Here is an 18,810-nt window from a genome sequence, read left to right on the forward strand (position 1 = left end):
TAGCGGACTAAAATAAAGCTTCAAAAAAAAAAAAAAAAAAAGTCTTCAGCTACCAAATACTCCCTTACAAGTTACCCAAATCTTAAAATAAAATACTGTGGGATTTATAATTTTACCCAACATCTTTTAAAGTGAAAATCAGTAATCTTAGTTTGACATGAATTCAAAAAATACATTCTGTGTTACTTATCCTACTGGGAAAAAGACCCAGTAGAGTTTTGTCTGGCTAAGCTATATAGGTCAACAAAATTTATCACAAATATCAAATATAACTTCCGAACACCTACAAGTAAATAAACAGGTGCCTCCCCAAGTGGCATGATGGTGTTCATAGTACATTTGAAAGGCACCTTGAACACTGGAAGATTCTGAAGCCAAGAGAAGGAATCTGAAAATGTCCCCTTAATGACACCTCCCAAAGAACTTTATGAAAAGTTCATATTTTAAAAACATATCACAAATACAAAATTTTATTTTTCATCATGGTAAGCAATTTTAAAATATTAGGAAATTGGGCTGGCTAGCCCACATCTCTGAGAATTAAACAGATAAAATCCTTAATAAGCTCAACATAACATGCAGCCTTAAATCACAGGACTAGATTTCACAAATCTACTCTTTCTAAGGTTCACACAAAGTGGATTTTGGATTCTGACATATTGTTTGCCTTTTGGGGCAGTTTATTTTCAGGAACTTGTTGTTCCTTTTTTTCCCTCTGCTTGTAGGGCTGAAAAATCATTGAACACAAATTCACCAGAATTATTATCATTATTATTATTGTTTTTGGCCCACTGTGAGAAAACTTCAGCCCAACAAATTACAAACTAATAATTAATACCAGGGGAATTTGCAAGGAAAAATAACAGAGCATCTGCCTGCTGTGGCTGGCACAGGAACCCGATGCTTCACTATGTTTGAACCTATCATTCTGAATATGGTCAGTATGGGAGGGGGAGGTTCCTCTGCTCCTATGCATCATGTTGGCCAGAGAATTTTGAACTAGAAAAAAACAGGATGGCCCCAAGTCTACTCTTCAATTTCAAATTTTAAATGGTTCTACACCAGGTCTAGGCCAGGGGAAATGAGACAGAGGGAGGGAAGTTGGGAACTGTGGTAACTGCTCTGCATTTCACCTTAACTTCTAAGCAGATGAAGGAAAGTAAAGATGTACCCAGAAGTAAATGCATTTTAATTGGAGAACATTAATGAATAATTGCTATCTTGAAACGAGTTAGGCATTTTCACGGATCAAGTCTAATCCTCACAACAATCCTATAATTTTGCATATGAGGAAACTGAGGCCAAAGTAAAAATTGAGTCACTTGACCCAAATCCCATGGGGCTCTGATTTGATTCTAGGTCTTCCTGACATGAAAGTGTAGGATTTTGCTGATCATAATGCTCTCATTAATAGTTCAGTAGAATTTATGTGACATTCAATTATGATTACAAGTAAGGAAACAAGAAGGGTCACAGGAAGGAGTCAGGGATGGTAATGAGAGGAAGGGGAGAGCTCTTGAGGAAGGAAGGAGAGAGGGGGCAGCTGGGAGGAGCCATCTCACACACCTTCTGTGTAGGCCAGGACCACCCTGCTTCTTCTGGAACCCTTTCAGGTGCCACCTTTTGACACACATCATGGGGGATCACTGTTAGTCCTAAACCACAATGCACAGCTCATATGCTTTTCTACATTTAATAACAAACACATGACTTGGGCCTGTTCCTCAGCTATTCTGAATAAATTCTGACCCTAGCATCTGCCCTGAAGTAAAGGTTTTGAGGTTATACAGAGTGAGTTTACCACTGCAGGACAGGAGATGACAGCTTCTTAACATGTTTTGCTTATAGGTATGGACATACAATTACCTCTCTCAAATGAATTTTTAATATCATTGACTTCCACCTGGGAGCCAGACACTCTGAAAATCCCTTGATGCTGAAGACCTAAAGGCAACAGAAGGCAAAAGAGAATGAGACACTCCATCACATCCTGTAGGTCTCCTTTTCCCAAGAGTTCAATGTAAAGCACAAAGAAATTTTCACTGAAACACTGCTGGTGATAATTTTTTTTTTTAAATAAGAATTCTGTAGTTTAAGGCTTACCATAGAGATTGATGAACCGAATACAGCTTTCCACAATGAGGGGGATGACCTGTCCTGAGTCCTGGTAAAGAGATGGAAATCAGTGAACTTCAAAGGAGAGATCTAAATCACACATAAGAATAAAGCTCATGGTTCAACAGTAATTAGAGTTTTTCTATCCTTTTAGATTTCCAAATCCACCCCCTCTAAAATCTACAACACCAAAATGAGTGAATGAATGAATGAATCAATGAATAGTGAAAGGATTTATATTTAAGCAAAGGTATATTTCTGTTCTGAAGCAAACTACATTAAATACATTTAACACAAGAAAGCAACACTGGCTTCAACTTAGCCTTCTATGTCTAGAGATGTCAAAAGCTAGCTCATCTCTTTTACTTAGGCTTACAAACCAAAATGAAGAACTCATTGTTTGAAAGAGTTCCCGACACAAGTGGTCACTCTTTGATGGACTTTAAAGGAACACTATGCATCATAATCATAGCACCTTAGAACTGATTAGGTTGCACTAGTCACCAAATAGTGCAACTTAAAGAGTCACCTTCCAGCCATCTCTCTGCCACATTCCAGAGAATTTGCCACCTGCATGATGAGTTACAAAAATAGCTTCCATGGTTACAAATGCCTGCTATAGGAACTGTTTCACAAGTAATAAAAATGTCTCATGTATTTACTTAGTTTGCATCAGAACCTACTCATCCTTTTAGAAGACCCTTCCTATTTTTCATGTTTTAAGGATTAAGGAAAAAGATGACACAAATGTCCATCCCATTAGATCTCATTTTCTTAGGAAGGAAGATTTGTTTTTCCTATTTCTTCAAGTCTTGTAAAATAGTCACTCACTGCCTTCAACTGAACATATGTGAATTCTGAATATACTTTAAAACACACAGAGGGTGACAAATGAGATGAAGGAGCTGTTGCGGCCACAGTTAAAAATGTATCAATGCCATGCACTCCGCAGAGTTAAATCGAGTTACTGAGTATGGAATTATTCTTCATGTACTTTTAAGACTCTGATCTTTCAGGAATTAGAACTTTAAAGGAAACATGGGATTAAAAAATGATTAGCTGACATAAGGCCTAATTCATGAGGAATTTTATTCTGAAACACAAGAAGAACTTGTTCTTGATATATTAGAACAATTCAGAATCCACGAACCTTTCCAATTTAGCAGTGGGGGCAAAGATTGGGAATAATACAGATCAGCAATTTAAGCTCTTTACTATTTCTGGAATGGGTAATGCACTTCTTAAGGAATAGTTTCATTTTAAGTTTTAAGACAATCTAATCAGTGTATAAACCAGTTAATGGTTCAATTACTTCTGGAGCCTGCATTAAGTTTCTCTGATTAGTTAATTTGTTTTAGGAGCATACATTTTATTAATTCCTTAAAGAAGAGCCTTAAGAATAAAAGCACATCTTCATGTGAACTAGTTGGCTTAAGAACAGCAATGTAATTACATTAAACTTTACTCAATACCCACAGGGATTTTTCTTTAAAACACAAACATGTTTTAGTGGGAATAATTGTCATATGAACATTTCATGTAACTATATAAAATAAAAGAGCAATAAATATTTAAACATAAGTGATGGAAGGAGAATATTAGTTTACACCTCTGTAGAACTTAGTATCAAAACAAAAAGAAAAACAAGGAATAAAAGATTATTAAAAGAAAAATGTTTGCAGTAAGAAATTTCTAAATGAAATGTTTATGTATTATCTAAACATATTCTTACCTTTACAGTCACTCGGGTGATTGGAATTTCATTCAGATTAAAAGAATTTTGTAGTCAAAAAGTAATAAGCATGTTTGAATTTAATTTCATGGGTGACATGAAATATTTTCTAAGAAGTGAAACCATCAGTGGGCTGCATTCCAGCTGCCATCCAAACAAATCTCTTTGTGTCTCAGTTTCCCTACAGGAAAAAAACTGGCTTTGCTCTTGCAGCCTCACAGCAGTACTGAGGAGATCTCAACTGGACAAGCACTTTTCAGATGCGCAGAGACCTCTGCACCCTTCTCCATGTTATAGTCACTGTCGAAGAAGTTTCCTCAATCCATCATCCCAGATGGTGGAGAGCTCACAGAGGTAAATTCCCACAACTGCTTTGCTCCTTCTTTAGTACCTTAGTTTGGCTTCTTTTAGCAATTCTTAGTGGAAAATCTTTTAAAATATGATGTGCTTTCCTATCATCTTAAGCATCCATTCTCATAGAGCATCAGCAAATATGGCAGAATCCTATAGCTGCTTTCTTGAGCTTTCCCGTATTCTCTTTCCTTGCCAGGCCATCAGCTGCATATCTCGCTGCTTTCATTTTATTGTTTCCCTCTCTCCATCTAATTTGCCGCTGCTTATATGCCATGGGCTGGGAAACTAGATAATCAAATTTGACAATAATTTTACATTAAATTAGAGCCAATAAGGCTCTTCTAGGTTTAAAGCTCAAGGCAATGGATTTGTGATTGCTATTCAGGTTGCTCAGTGGCTTTTTACTTAATTTCAGGGTTAGGGCTCATTTTCAAAGCTGCTAGTGGTTTCCATTCCCTCTCCTTTTCCATGTATGATGTATCTGTCTGTCCACAGACACGGTGCATGCACATACTTTTTATTCATTAGCGCATATATTCAGTAGACGAGATATATTTTTAAAGAAAGTAAATGTCTATAACATGACACAGATTTAGTCTTCAAAAGCATAGCAGCGGCCCATGATATAAAATGTGAGCTATGAAGGAGAAAGCTCCTTTTGTGTGTGTATGATTTACATTAGGATCCATAATCTTTATTAAATGCATTTTGGTATTTAACATTCACTTTCCCTAATAAAAGCCCTTGACCTCAATTTGATACATCTTCCAAACACATAAATGTGAAAACCAAGCATTTATCTCCTTTTACCGGAGGAGACTATTCCTCTTATACTGGTGTTCCTTCTTAAGTAAATCTTATTTATAAACCTGTCGAATTTCCAACTGCAAACATTTTTCTCTGAAAGCCCTTAAAAACTCAAATTAAAGCCAAGCAGGAGTAGGACTTGGAAATGAGACCAGCAGCGGGAGAGGCCGAGCCCTCACTTCCCTCTAGCACTATACCTGGTGCCTCGCGTGCGAGTTCCTTCGTCCTCGGCTAGAAGCATTATCAGAAACACAGATGAAAAAGAAGACAGAGAGTAATCGCAGCAGAGATACAAGACACAGACCACAGGGTCTTACAATTGATCCAATATAATTTATTCCTCAAGTCATCAGAAGTCAAAACTCTCGCTGTGCTTCAGAGCGAGTCTAACAAATGGATTTTAAAAATATATTTTGTGCCATCTCATTTACATGAGGAAAAATAAAACATCTTATCAGGTTTCTTGTTTCCTTTTTTTTTACAATTTATGGCTTTTTTTTTTTTTTAAATAAAGAAGAGAGCTTTCTCTTTTGCTCACACGACAACACCCACATTTATTTCCTCTTTTGAAGGTATCCAACTCAAATATTCTTTCCTCTCTGACTTCAGGAAATATTATATTGATTTTCTGGGAAAGCAGAGAGCCCCAGGATAGACTCGGACATAATGACCTGCCCCCCTTTTATGAGAGGCTGAGACCATTATAGTGAGAAGCGTGGAGATCAGCCACCCAGATGGCTGGTGCGGTACCTTGACGAATGTTTCCAAATCCCCATTAAACAACTTAGCATTATACTGTGAGCGGGGTCTGGACTTCCTGTGTTTCTGGGGCTTAGGGGGAACATTTGGAGGCCTAAGGGAAGGGAATATAATTACTGAGCATGGCAGAAATCAAACAATAAATGAAACACCCGAAGGTCACATCAGAATTACAAAACATGGGATCTTGGGTTCCTTCCCCACCCCCACCCACAGGAAAAACAGTCCCACCCCTTCCCATTTATTTACTTTTACTTATGTATCAAAAAACATATAAGCTATTCCTTTAGATTATGTTTTCTTATAGTCGTAGCTGGCATTTGTTTGCTAGTTTATTTAAAAATGATAAGCATTACCAAATGGAATATGAACTATTTGGGCCAATGTTATAAAGTAGGGTTCTTATTATTTGGTTTACAAGTCAAATAGTAAGACACAATCAGTGGTAAAAATTAGGGTTCTCATACATCCCCAAATGAGAAATTAAATATAAAATTTTTAGCTACAATATAATTTTTTAGTGTAAGTAATATCACATCTGTTCAGTACCCCTTAAGTATTAATGGGATTTTATGTTAACTATTAATGGGTCACAAATGAGGAAAAAAAAATAAGAGTTTGCTGGTTCTGACTGGGGACACAGGCTCAGATGAATAATTATTCCTGTAGAACAAATTGTCTTATCACCTAAATATTTGTAGATCATGAGGATGCACTCATTTATGCTGTTCCGTACTCTTTCCATCTGTCTGTCTGACTGCTTTGGTGGGTAAGCCAGTCTATCTGACATATGCACATGCAGGGCACAGGTACTGTATTTAGAAACCCTGCACTGTAATTGGAGGGAGGCACTCTTTTTCTGCCTTCTCCCTTTAGAGGAAAGAGGGACAGGATTACCTGACTCAACTTCTAAATCTGCACAGAAAGGAATACATGGAACAAGAGCCCCATCACCTCTTTCCAGATATTCCAATTTAAACCTCTTAAACGTAAGGTTTCGAGGACAATGCACAACACAGTGGGAAATAATGCAAAATTCTCCATTAAACAATAGACTGTCTAGGAAGAATCATCTTTTTAATTCATTTTGTTCAAATTCAGAAAGTCTAGTTTAGAAACCAAATCCCAAAAATTTATGTCGAAGCTCAAATGGCTTCAAAAAGTACTACCACAGCAATCAAGAGATGCAGAGGAATGAACCTGCTGAGAAAGCCTTTCATAGCTAAATTCTAAGACTCTCCCAGCAGGTGGGCTTAGAGGACTAATGCAGCAGTACCAGAGGTGTCACAGTGTCTCACAGCCCAAGAGGAGCCTTCTCAAATATGTAAAAATGAATATAGAAAATTCGATCAAGCAGCAAGTCATGATCTACCACAGCTGAAAATTTTTGAAATCTCTTATACTCTAAATTAAGTGCCACTCTTGGGGTAAGAAATCTGGTAGGTATGAAAAAGCAAAACAACTAACCACCAAGGAGTTTAACCATATATATTTGATTTCACTCACATTTTCACTATTTTGTAAATGTTTTAAAATGTAGGTATGGTGAAGTCAACAGATCAAGAGATGACTGCCATTGGTTTGTGACTTCCAGTTCCCAGAGGAGGGCCCACAGTCTGCTGCTCTGTCTGGGGTTGGGGAGAGGCACTCATGGATGCAGCAGCATGGGTTGGGAGGCAGAGGGAGCAAGGGGGAAATGTGGGTAAGAACCATTGTTGTGGTTTTCCCTGGGGAAGGAAGGGGAGAAACAGGATCAACAGGTTTCAGAGAGGTGGATTTGAATAATTTCCATGGGCTCTGTGACACTGTGACTATCCCTAGTCTATTCCTGGCCCCGAGGCAAGGGGAAACAGTAGTCCTGGGTGAGAATCTGATGAAGGAGGTGGACTCTAATGTGGACTCTGTATTGGCTGGTAAAGACCTGACTAACTGGGAGAGGCAGTCCCTCCAGATTTGGCAACGACCCAAGATATCAAAGCATGACATACAGAAACTGGAAAACATAATTATTACAAGATTCAACAGAGCTGTACGTTTGGTGATATCTGGAGTACCTGTCGAAGCTAAGGGGATCAGAATTTGGTCACTGATTCGTGAGATTACCAAATTCTGTAGCTGGAGACAAAGCCTCCAGTGGCATTGGATATTTGTTCCTGAATGATTGGAAGACACAAGGCAATCGTAGCTGGAGCTAACAGGGATGTCTTGATATTTCTACTAAAGACCTGCAGATTGTCTGTCCCAAAGGTTCTAAAGTATGAGATAAACGTGAAGAAACTAAAGTTGTGAGAGGGACTTAGAATAAAATTAACTGCATGAATACCTATCAAAGTCAATTTCTTGGCAGAGGTGCAGAATAGGGTGCCCACAGTTCTGGTTCCACTCTGCCCATATCAGGTGAACAGAGTCAAGGCTATTCAGCTCCCAGCTGCCTGACTCATTTTGGCTCTGTGCCTATCACACAACTTCGACTTCCTGGCAGTTTGATTTCCTGAATGGGTTTGTCCACATGAGAGGAAGTATTGTCAGGTTGATGTGAATATCTAGCTTATTTGGCAATTACAGTTTTTATTGCAAAATACTACATTGGAAGACTTTAAATATTTTTAGTTGCTTACATGAGTCATAACCTAGAAACAGCAGGAAAAAAATGATGGTCTAAAGAGATAGTATATGTAAAAATTATCTCCATAAGCTGCATACTACTAGCAGAAGCAATATTCCTCTTTGTCACTGACAAACCAAAGAAAAACCTCAGCAGTTTTTTTTTGATAAGTTTAGAAAAGTGAGTAGCTTTATCTTTCCAGTTAATTCACCAGGAAGTAAGAGGAACTTCCTTCTGAATCAATTGTCTAACAGTATAGAACCTTGAAAACCAAATTGCCAGATACACCAATGTTCTAAAAACCTCTTACTTCAAACAGAACAAAACTGAAACAGCCTTCAAAAGTCCAAAGTCTTGCTATCAATTAGAATAATTTCTGGCTATTGTACAAATGGTACCATAGAAACATAAAAGCAGGGACAAGTGTTCTCCAATCCAAATCAGGATCAGCTTCCAAAATGGCTTTTCTTTCCTAACAGTAACTTCAAAATCCTTCTATGAAAGGTAAGGGGAAAAAAAAGCAATGGGTTGTAGGTGTTAGAAGTTCAACTTAAAAAAACAAAAAAACAGGGATTGAACTCAGGGACACTTAACCACCGAGCATCATCCCCAGCCCTTTTTTAAAAATGTTTTATATTTTGAGATGGGGTCTTGCTAAGATGCTTAGGGTCTCACTAAATTGCTGAGGCTGGCTTTGAACTTGTGATCCTCCTACCTCAGCCACCCCCAGCCACTGGATTACAGGCACCACCATGCCCAGCCAAAATTTCACTTTTTAAAGTGAACCATAAAGGGTTTAGCAGAAAGCTAAAAATCCTGTGTGTTCAATATTGTTCTACTTTTTATCTGACATAAGACAAAGTAGAAGCACAAAGGAACTAATTTTTTCTTTTTATTCCCTTCCTCCCTTCCTTTTTCCTTTGTTTTTTTCTTTTTTATAGGAGTAAGTATTGAACTCAGAGCTTTGCACATGCTAGGAAAGTGCTCTACCACTGAGCTACATCCACAGTCCTTTTAAATTTTTATTTTGAGACAGGGTCTCACTAAGTTGCCCAGGCTGGCCTCAAACTTTCCTCCTGCCTCTGCCTTCCAAGTAGCTGGGATTATAAGCATGTACCACCCAGCCTGGCTGTAACTAATACTTTCTACTTACTACTGCGGTAGATATACATATCATATTGTATGTTAACTAAATTATCAAATCAAAAGTCTTGTCATAATATTTTTAAAAACTTAATGTGTTTGGATTGGATAAACCAAACCTGTTCAGCTGAGGTCTTTGACACTGGTTCTGCTTATTAAAGAAGATTTAAAATTCCACTGGGAAACCCTCAGATATTCTAGAGTGTATCTAATCTGGTGAGAACCCCAAGTATTTGATTCTTGTTAAATAGAAAAGGAAGTGAGATACATTATCAATTATAATAAAATATCTTCCTACCTTGTAGTCATATATTCAGCTCTATGACCTGCAGAAACAGAAAATAAAATTAGTAAATTCAATGGAATCAGTAGAGTCGATTTGATAGTCTTTTATATCATCTGTCCCTTATTTTAAGATACTGAGTTTTTAACTTACACATTTTATGGTAGCAAGCATGAGTATACCATATAAAGGTAGACAAATAATTCAAAGTCAATATTGCATGAAATTTACACAATTTTAATTAATTCTATAGATGAGGTAAACATTTCATCTGATAATTTGAGGTAGTTTTTTTTTTTTAACAAGAATTAGCTACTTGACTCTAATTTTTAACACAAAATAAAAATACAATATATCCAAGATTTGCATGTTAGTTATTCTGTCTTGAATGATATTTGGGGAGAAGTATGAGGTCAAACAGTTGAGACAACTCCATTTCCTTTAGACAAAATTGGTATTCCTTCTGTGACATGAAATCAGGGCACTGTAAGAGAAGTTGCATTCTCTAAGCAGAAATGACATTTGCAGATAATAATGTACAAGAACATTAAATTATACTGCATTCCAGCAACTTGAAAGCTAAAAGCCTTTCATAGAGTTCTGTCACTTAAAGTAGGAATTGCTTCTTAGACATTTGGGCTTCTTGACTTGTTTTAAATAACAGGGCTGAATTTTCATAGCACTCACATGATCTGCTCTAATTTCAAGCTTATATGTGTCAATGGCTGCTGTCTGCTCTTTCTTACATTCTGGGTGGAGAAGAGGTTTGGGAGAGCTGAACCATTCAGCTGGTTTGTTTGCAAAATGATGATTGATTCTGAAACAGCTTGAACATATAGCTGGCAGAGGAAGGTCATATTGCAGCAAAAATGGGTGAGCTCGGGTCATTATAACATAATGCAGTGATTCAGACTTATAGGCAAGGCCTTATAAGTATATGATATATAATACTTTTGTAGTGCAGATTCACATTGTAGAGAAAGCTGACTTCTTGGGAATGGTGGATGAAGACTCCAGGCTGTAACAGAGCCTGCTGCTCTATCTGCTCTTGAATAAAAAGTGACATGAAGTGTTTGATTTTTATCTAGTGATTAAGCAGGGGGCAACAGATAATATCAGAGAACACCTTTTTCAACATAGATAGATTTAGGTTGCTATAAGTGTTGACAGAATTAGTTCTTGGCCAGAGTTGGAGTGGAAATAAGGGGGAAGGGAAAGAACCTGATTCCTCTTCCTCTACCTGATTCTGTCTTTTAACTATAGGTCCTTTTAGGTTTTATTTTTTAAGTATAGGTTCTTTTCTTCTGCTGACCTTCTGCTACTTGGGAGAAGAACAAAGGGAACATTTACACGGAACTGCAGAAAAAACATAGATATTCATGAATGGAAGAGAACTACTGGGAAGGAGAGGGACAGACAGTGGGCTGACATTTGGGGATTTGTAGACCGTCAAATGGAAGTGTCCAGCAGAAATCTGGCCAGATAAGGTTAAGGCACAGAGAGGACAGGGATGGAGGTAAAGATCTGAGTCACTACCAGTTAGGTTGTCCTGGGACCATAGGAGCTGACTGAGATCACCAAGGGTGAACTAGTAGAATGAGAAAATGGTTGAGGTTCAAGCAACTATGTGGCTTGTGCTGTTCTGTATTGTCATGTTGCATGCTTTATTATGCAATAAAAGTATGATATGATATGATATATATATATATATGTAAAAATAAAAATATCAAGATGTTTAATATTTTTTACACACTGTGATAATAACAGTTCTAAGTATTAATTAAGCAACAAATATTGTAAAGTGTACTAAGCACTTTATATTAAATACTCTACACAATAACCTTATTCTTCTTTTACAAAAGAGACTGAGCACATAGAGAAAGGACTTATCCAGGGTCATGCTATTAGTAAGGGGTGGACTTGGCTCTAGATCCAGGTTTGTTTTAATTCTAACTCTGAGCTCCCAAGCACTAACTGTACTAATTTAAAAATGTAAGTCTTGGGCTAGGGATGTAGCTCTCAGTGGTATAGCACATCTTAGCATGCACAAAGGCTCTGAGTTCTATCCCAGCACCACAAATAGACAAACAAACAAACAGAAAAAAAAAGTGAGTCTTTTTTCCTGGAAAACACTTTGAGTAATCCTATAGGAAAAGTATGAATCATGGATTATGATTCTGTCTGTCCTAGAAGAATTAAAAAAATCATAAAGGTTTTAGTAAATCTAAAAACATTACATAAATATGAAAATTATTAAATTAGCAAATATCTGAAACCTTAAATAATACAGGCTAATCATTTTCAAGTGAGTCAATGGTAGTGATGCTGATGATAATACTAAGAAGTGAAGTGTTTTAAAACTTGAATATTTTTCTTTTTTTGTTGTTAAAATATCCCATCAAGTTATTCCCTAGATTTAGAAAAGGATGATTATATAAAGTGGCTTAAAATTATTTTGCTCCATCCATCTATAGTTAATAGCATGAAATAAAAAATTATAAACCTATAAAAGATAAGTTTTGAGTAATGAACCAAGAGCAAGCTTTGCAAGAACTATCACTCACAGCATGCACCACCACATCCATCGTTTTCTCAGCTAATAGACCTCAGTGTGTCTCAGCTGATGAATGAGGTTTTATTTTTTAATCAGTATCATCATTAATAGATCAATAATGCACAGGCTTTGAAGGCTCTCCTTCCCAAAGAGATGTGAAAGCTTCCAGTGGTCTGAGGATTAGATTTCAAGCATTTTCTTTGGAAGCCTATTTAATTATTGAAAACTACAGAGCCACACACTGCCTTCCTCTCCCATACAAGACATTTGGAGGAAATAAAATGACCCAGGATTAACTTTCTTGGTACATACACTCCCTTTGATTACTCTTAAATTTCACTTGAGAATTATGAAGTGAATTATTTTTCACACCTAAATGCATCGTGTCTCTATATAGCAAAAGGGAAAAAACGACGCACAATTTGGTGGCAACTCGAGATTAAAAAAAAAAAAAGCGAGAGAAAAATATTTAAAATATGCACAGCTCAAACTGGATGGAGACACCACAGATTTGTCCTAATGAATGACTGATGAGGATTCCTGGCGTCACTTCCCAGTTCTTTTCTTCCTTAAGAATACCAACTACTTCAGTGCTTTTCTAAGAAGACATAATTATTCACAATCAGCTTGTCTTTTGAAAGTATGTTTGTACTCCTACTCAAAGACAGACAATGGATTACGTGAAGATACCCCATTGAATTCCTTAGGCCCAGGGCAGAAAACAATGTAACATAGAACTCGGCTCTCACTGTCAGATTTTCTGGGTTTAGCAAAAGGTTTTTATAGATATTTACACGCTCTTAGCTCCTTATGTACACAAAGAAGCCAATGTGAATATTAAGGCTCACTACTGAAAAATAACCTCAGTTTTATAGATGTATATTTCATTTACTATCATCAATCAAATGGATTTAAAAACAAATGACATCACAAAAAGATATAGTGGTATTGCTGAAGGATGAAGAAGGTGACGGTGAGTGTGGCTTTAAGAGCTCATTATGTGTTTCTTTCTATATTAATACTTTTTGAAGATTTAGAATTCTGAATTTTGACAGTGTCACTTTAAGAGCCCCATGTAGTTGTTTCACAATGTTGTAAAGCACAGAACTTACTGGGCCACTGGTAGCCTGCCAAAAGCGAGCAGTACGGCAGGCCAAACACATGTCTGTAGTTAGAGTCTCAGCTGTGCACGATCAACTGCTGAATCCTGGGGTTAGGCTCTATTTGTTTTACCATGAAGGCAGTTTTTGCAGCAGTGAGTCTAGTATAATTCAGAGAGGTGATTTCTATCTCAAAAGTCAAGACTGTCCCCAAACATGCCCCTTCATCCTGTCCTACTAACCTTATTTAACCAAATCAGGACTTGGATCCCTTCCTAAGGGCTCACCATTGGATTACTTCACCGTGGGACAGGTGCCATTAAATCCCCTGGTCTCCTTTAGTATAAGCGAATTAATGTGAATAGGGCTTGCATGGAAAGCCAGCAGACTTACAATGGTCACAACTGAAAGGTGGAGCATGTCTACCATGCTCAGATTTTCTCTGGGTGACAAACCCAGCCACTGACCAGAAACTGGTGTGTTGCCAAGCTTGCTTGAGGGGCAGGACTGGGGAATACAGAGGTCTGCAACCTGTGGGCAGAGCCCAGTGTGTCTGCGGCCACCACATGAAAGCCATCCAGTTCCTTCTGCAGAAGAAACTGAAGGCAGTGAAGATCTCGGACACCTGAACATAGTGTGGCACTGTGGGACACTGGAACCCACTGAAAGAAAATTCTAAGACGAAGAATTTCTGGCTTAGGGTTCACAAGACATAATGTGGCTTTACACAGCACAGCAGCTAGAGACAGAATCTGGCATACAGACTCAGCAAATTGGCCAAAATATAGCTCTATCCAAGAATGACATGTAAAATGACACGTAAAAACTATTGGGGCTTTCTCTCTAGGAGACCTAGGAGAAATTATGTTGAATAAGTCCCATCAAAGTTTCAGAACGTGGCTTTAAGCCACATTAACACGTGTCTGCATAAAGCGCCAAGAATGAATTTAATTTACCCACAGTACTGAATTCTCTCAAACTCAACAATTTCTAAAGACAGGAGGACTTCAGACTTGTAGGGAAAAGCTTTGTGTCTGAAAGCATTCTTCTATACTTGATAATTTATGCTTCGGGGCTGGCAACTGACCTTGAAGTTATTGCTTAAAATATCAGGCATTTATGATAAATGAGGGGTAGGGGAAGAATTTACATGACACTATGAGGGAGAAGGGAAAAAAAGTGACACAATTGCTCAGTGAGAAAACTATTGAGATAAAAAGGCTTTTTTTTTTTTTAATTCAAACCTACAGAAGAGTTGAAAGAATAGTACCAGGAATATCCTATACCCTTTGTTTACATTTCCCAGTTGTTCACACTTACCACACAGGTTTTATCATCTGTCTTTTTCTGAACCATTTAAAAGTAATGATACTAAAGTGGGTGTTTTTAAGAATAAGACCATTCTTTATAATCACAGTACCATTATCATAACTAAGAAAATTAACATTAATTCAATAATATAAAGTTTATATTTATTTTCCCATTGTGCTTAAGATGTCCTTCATAACTTTTGTTTTTTGATTCAGGATTTAATGAAGGGCCACACATTGCATTTGGTTGTTTTATTTTTTAGTCACTTTTCAGTAGTTTAAATATTTTCTCTTAGGTAAAATTGGCCTTTTGTTTTGGAATAGGACATCTTAACTGTGTAATATGTGGAGGCTTAGGTCATGATAACCTTTCTCCATGTGGTCATTCCCCAGTGTTGACGGGTTCTTTAGAGGAAAAGATGAGACAGGTGATGGGAATACTGCTGGGCAAGGAAGATTCCGGAATGATAGGAGGCCCGGGTACAGGTCTATGTGTGGCAATCTCTTTTTGACTCTATCACTCCACTCATTTCACTCATTTCTCACCCTCTTCTAAATTTTCTTTTACTTTTTAGAATGTCTAGCAGGATCTAGTGTAAATAAAAGATAATTAAAGTTGCATACTCTGAGGCCTTTGTATTTATTTTTTCCTTTTAAATTTCATAAAGACAAAAGGAGAAAGAACAGCATTTACACAAGTCCCCTATGTTTTTAGTCCATTTTGCTCATTTGTAAAAATGAAGAAACTAAGAGCGCTCAATTAAGAATATAGTTCAAAACAATGCCCCGCCCAGAGAAAGTCTTATATAAGCATTAACTCTTGCATTTGTTTTTATTATTAGACACAGCAATCTACTTATACTATTATTTCTCAACTACCAAGAATGACTAATAAAAGAGGGAAAAAAAATCACCCAAACTCGTTTAGCTGGTTTCCAGAGTCCAAAAAGTCAATAGATGGAACAACAGAGACCAGCCCATTAAAACAAACAGGGGTGGGGCTGGAGAAGCCCAAGAAGGGAAGGAGTAAGTGACTGGGGTCAGCAGGTGGCAGCAAGTAAGGCCCTCCCAATGTCCCCCATCAGAGCAACATGCTCTAAGATCCCACAGGAGCTCTGTGTTAGTTGTCAGCCCTCCCTCGATTGACTATTCCTCAAGTTCACCACCAAGCTTAAAAAAAAAGGATTGAGGGGAGAACTTGATCATCACAGGCACAGATAAAAACAATTCTAAACACATAGTGTTGTTTATTAAATTGCAGGTATATGATTCACTCTTTATGGAATACACTCATGATACAATACATAATCCACATTATCTTTCCACAAAGTCCACATAACTGACCTTCTCCAAGAGTCCTCTGCAGCAAGTCATGTTTGGCTTGAAGTTTTGTGATGAGATTACTGCCTTCCAAATATTCTCTAAGTTTCTGCAAAAGGCAATTGAAAGGTAAAAATATATTTTTTTAAGTTTTCAAACTATTCAATGTCAAGGAACTTTTCATAAGAGATATCAAGCCCAGTCACTTTTATCTTCTCGATTCTAGAATTGTGCTACTCAACATGCGCACGTCTGCAGTCTGACAGTATCAGCCATCACTTGGGAGCCTATTAGGTGCAGACTCTCAGGCCCCTTCCTCCTCAGACCCACCGAAATCAAATCTGCATTTTAATAAGCAGTTAAAGGTCTTTTTTTTTTTAAATTTGTTTTTTTAATTGTAGATGGAGACAATTCTTTATTTATTTTTATATGGTGCTGAGGATCGAACCCAGTGCCTCACATGTGTGCCAGGCAAGGTCTCTACCACTGAGCCACAACCCCAGCCCCTAAAGGTCCTGTTTTTAGAGCAGTCTTAACTTCTTCGTGAACTCCTAATTCTATCAAGACTGAATGAATCAGGAACTCTGAGTGTGGATAGGAGTACATATCTTTTTTAAAAAAAATATTTATTTATTTTTAATTTTAGGTAGACACAATATCTTTATTTTACATTTATGTGGTGCTGAGGATGGAACCCAGTGCCTCGTGCATGCTAGGCCTCTACCGCTGAGCCACAACCCCAGCCCCAGGAGTCCATATCTTAATCAAGACCCCAGATGATTCTGATGCAGTTATGGAAGGAGCACTAGGGAACTGTGGATCTGGGCCCTGTCAAGAGTGGCTGGGGGAGCAATGGGAGTACCATGAAGTAGAACTGCTCGGTTTCCTGCTGGTTGGCTCTCCTCTTGGCGATGCTGGGTTTGCTCAGGTAGGTTTCAGAGACAGTGGACTTCACAGACTCTGTGGAGCGGCTGTGCTGGAAACATTCAGATACATCGTAGTCCTCAATGGTGACCATATCTTGTATTGTCTGCAAGGTGGCTTCAGTAGTTTTTTTGACCTTGGAACAGAAATATATTTTTCAGGTTTAGTACATTGTTTCACAGATCCCACATCTACTCAGTGAGAGTCCACTGTGTCAAGCAGAGATGAGGACACGGGGGCCCGCTCCCAAGGAGTTCAGAGCCTATTAGGGGAGAGAGACAGGTCATCAATACCTCGCATCACCAAAGTAAGGGGAGGATTCCTTTGAAATTTACTGAAATATACAACACTTTATATTTAAATCTCAGAGATCACGGGTTTTCACAATTACTCCTTTGCTTTAAATAATCTTTTTAACTGAAGTGAAACTACATGCTGAAAAATAGAGGCCATGTGTGTACAGCCTGATGAATGATCAGAGTGGACAACTGTTGTGACCATAAACAACAGACAAGAAACCTCTGTTACCCACTTCCACACACTCTTCCCTCTTCCTCCAAGGTCCCCTGATTTCTAACAACATATTAGTTTTGTCCATTTTTGTACTTTGCATAAATGGAATTCTACAGCATGTATTCTTTGTCTTGCTTCGATTGCTCAATGTTAGTGAGATTCATTCATTTCTTATGGGTATGGTACTTTGTAGATGAACATTTACTATAAGACCACATTATATCACATTTATTTATTTGTTAGTTTATTTATTTATTTATTGTGGTGCTGGGGATTGAATTCAGGGCCTCAGGCATGCTACGCAAGTGCTCTATCCCTTAGCTATTTATAGAGAATTTATTTTTAGTTTTTGGCTATTATGAATAATGCTACTATGAATGCAATTTTGTTGGGCCTCATATAAATGGATAGAATTCCTGCTGAGGAGTATTGCCAGAATGTTTTCCACAGTGACTGTGGAAGTTTATATTTTCACCAGCAGGTAGGAGAATTCCTATCCTCATCAATAGTTAATATTTTTGGTCTTTTCAGTTTAAATCACTGAGCAGTGGTATCTCCATGGGGTTTCCACATGCTTTTCCTTGATGTATGTCACTGAACAAAGTTTTAAGGCAGTTTGGATCTCCTTCCTTAGGTGTGCTTTGTTCTAATCTCTTGCTCAGTTTTCTCCTGTGATGAGTCTTTTTCTCACTGATTTACAGATATGGATATGAGTCTTTTGTTAATTATGCATGTTATAAATGCCTTTTCCCACTCTGTGCCATGACTTTCACTGTTATTTAGATGAACAGTCTCCAATTTTAATGTAATCAATTTATTGATTCTTTCCTTTGTGATTGGTGCTTTTTGTGTCCCATTTAAGAAATATTTTCCTATCACATGGTCAGGAAGATACTGTTCTATGTTATCTTCTAGGAGCCTTTTTATTTATTTATCTTCCAGGACGTTTTAAAAATCTATCTTACTTACCAAAGGTCATAGGCCTGCCTTTGTTTATCAAAGTTTAATGTAAATTGATAGCTTTATCTTCCTCCTCCAGATTTATATGCTATTTTTGTAATGGATTGAATAGGACATGCAGGTAAATATTTTCATATATTTAAATAAGACATTACTAGTTATTGTTTTATACAATCAATATTCACTTAGCTTTATTCATATATTTATTACATTCTTTGATCTCTTTTCCTTGTATTTTGAGTACCCTTTAAAAATTCTTTTAGTATGAGTCTGTTTTTCATTTGAAAACATCCTTTATTTCACCTTCACTTATGAAAGATATTTTTCTACT

The 18,810-nt window shown here is 37.4% G+C and overlaps 1 protein-coding gene across 1 annotated transcript in view; it reads right to left on the reverse strand.

The window, feature by feature from the left end:
- Srgap1 (SLIT-ROBO Rho GTPase activating protein 1) overlaps nt 1-18,810 on the reverse strand; it is a 285,801-nt gene that overhangs the window by 57,397 nt on the left and 209,594 nt on the right. The window contains exons 9-14 of the mRNA XM_027928469.2: nt 16,945-17,142; nt 16,107-16,191; nt 9,814-9,841; nt 5,206-5,239; nt 2,104-2,164; nt 1,867-1,944 (exon numbers count right to left, since the gene is read on the reverse strand). Of these exons, the coding sequence (XP_027784270.1) occupies nt 1,867-1,944; nt 2,104-2,164; nt 5,206-5,239; nt 9,814-9,841; nt 16,107-16,191; nt 16,945-17,142 (484 nt within the window). The remainder of the gene's footprint in view (nt 1-1,866; nt 1,945-2,103; nt 2,165-5,205; nt 5,240-9,813; nt 9,842-16,106; nt 16,192-16,944; nt 17,143-18,810) is intronic.

Source organism: Marmota flaviventris, chromosome 3, assembly GCF_047511675.1.
Source record: "Marmota flaviventris isolate mMarFla1 chromosome 3, mMarFla1.hap1, whole genome shotgun sequence".
In the NCBI taxonomy this organism is placed as follows: Eukaryota; Metazoa; Chordata; class Mammalia; order Rodentia; family Sciuridae; genus Marmota; species Marmota flaviventris.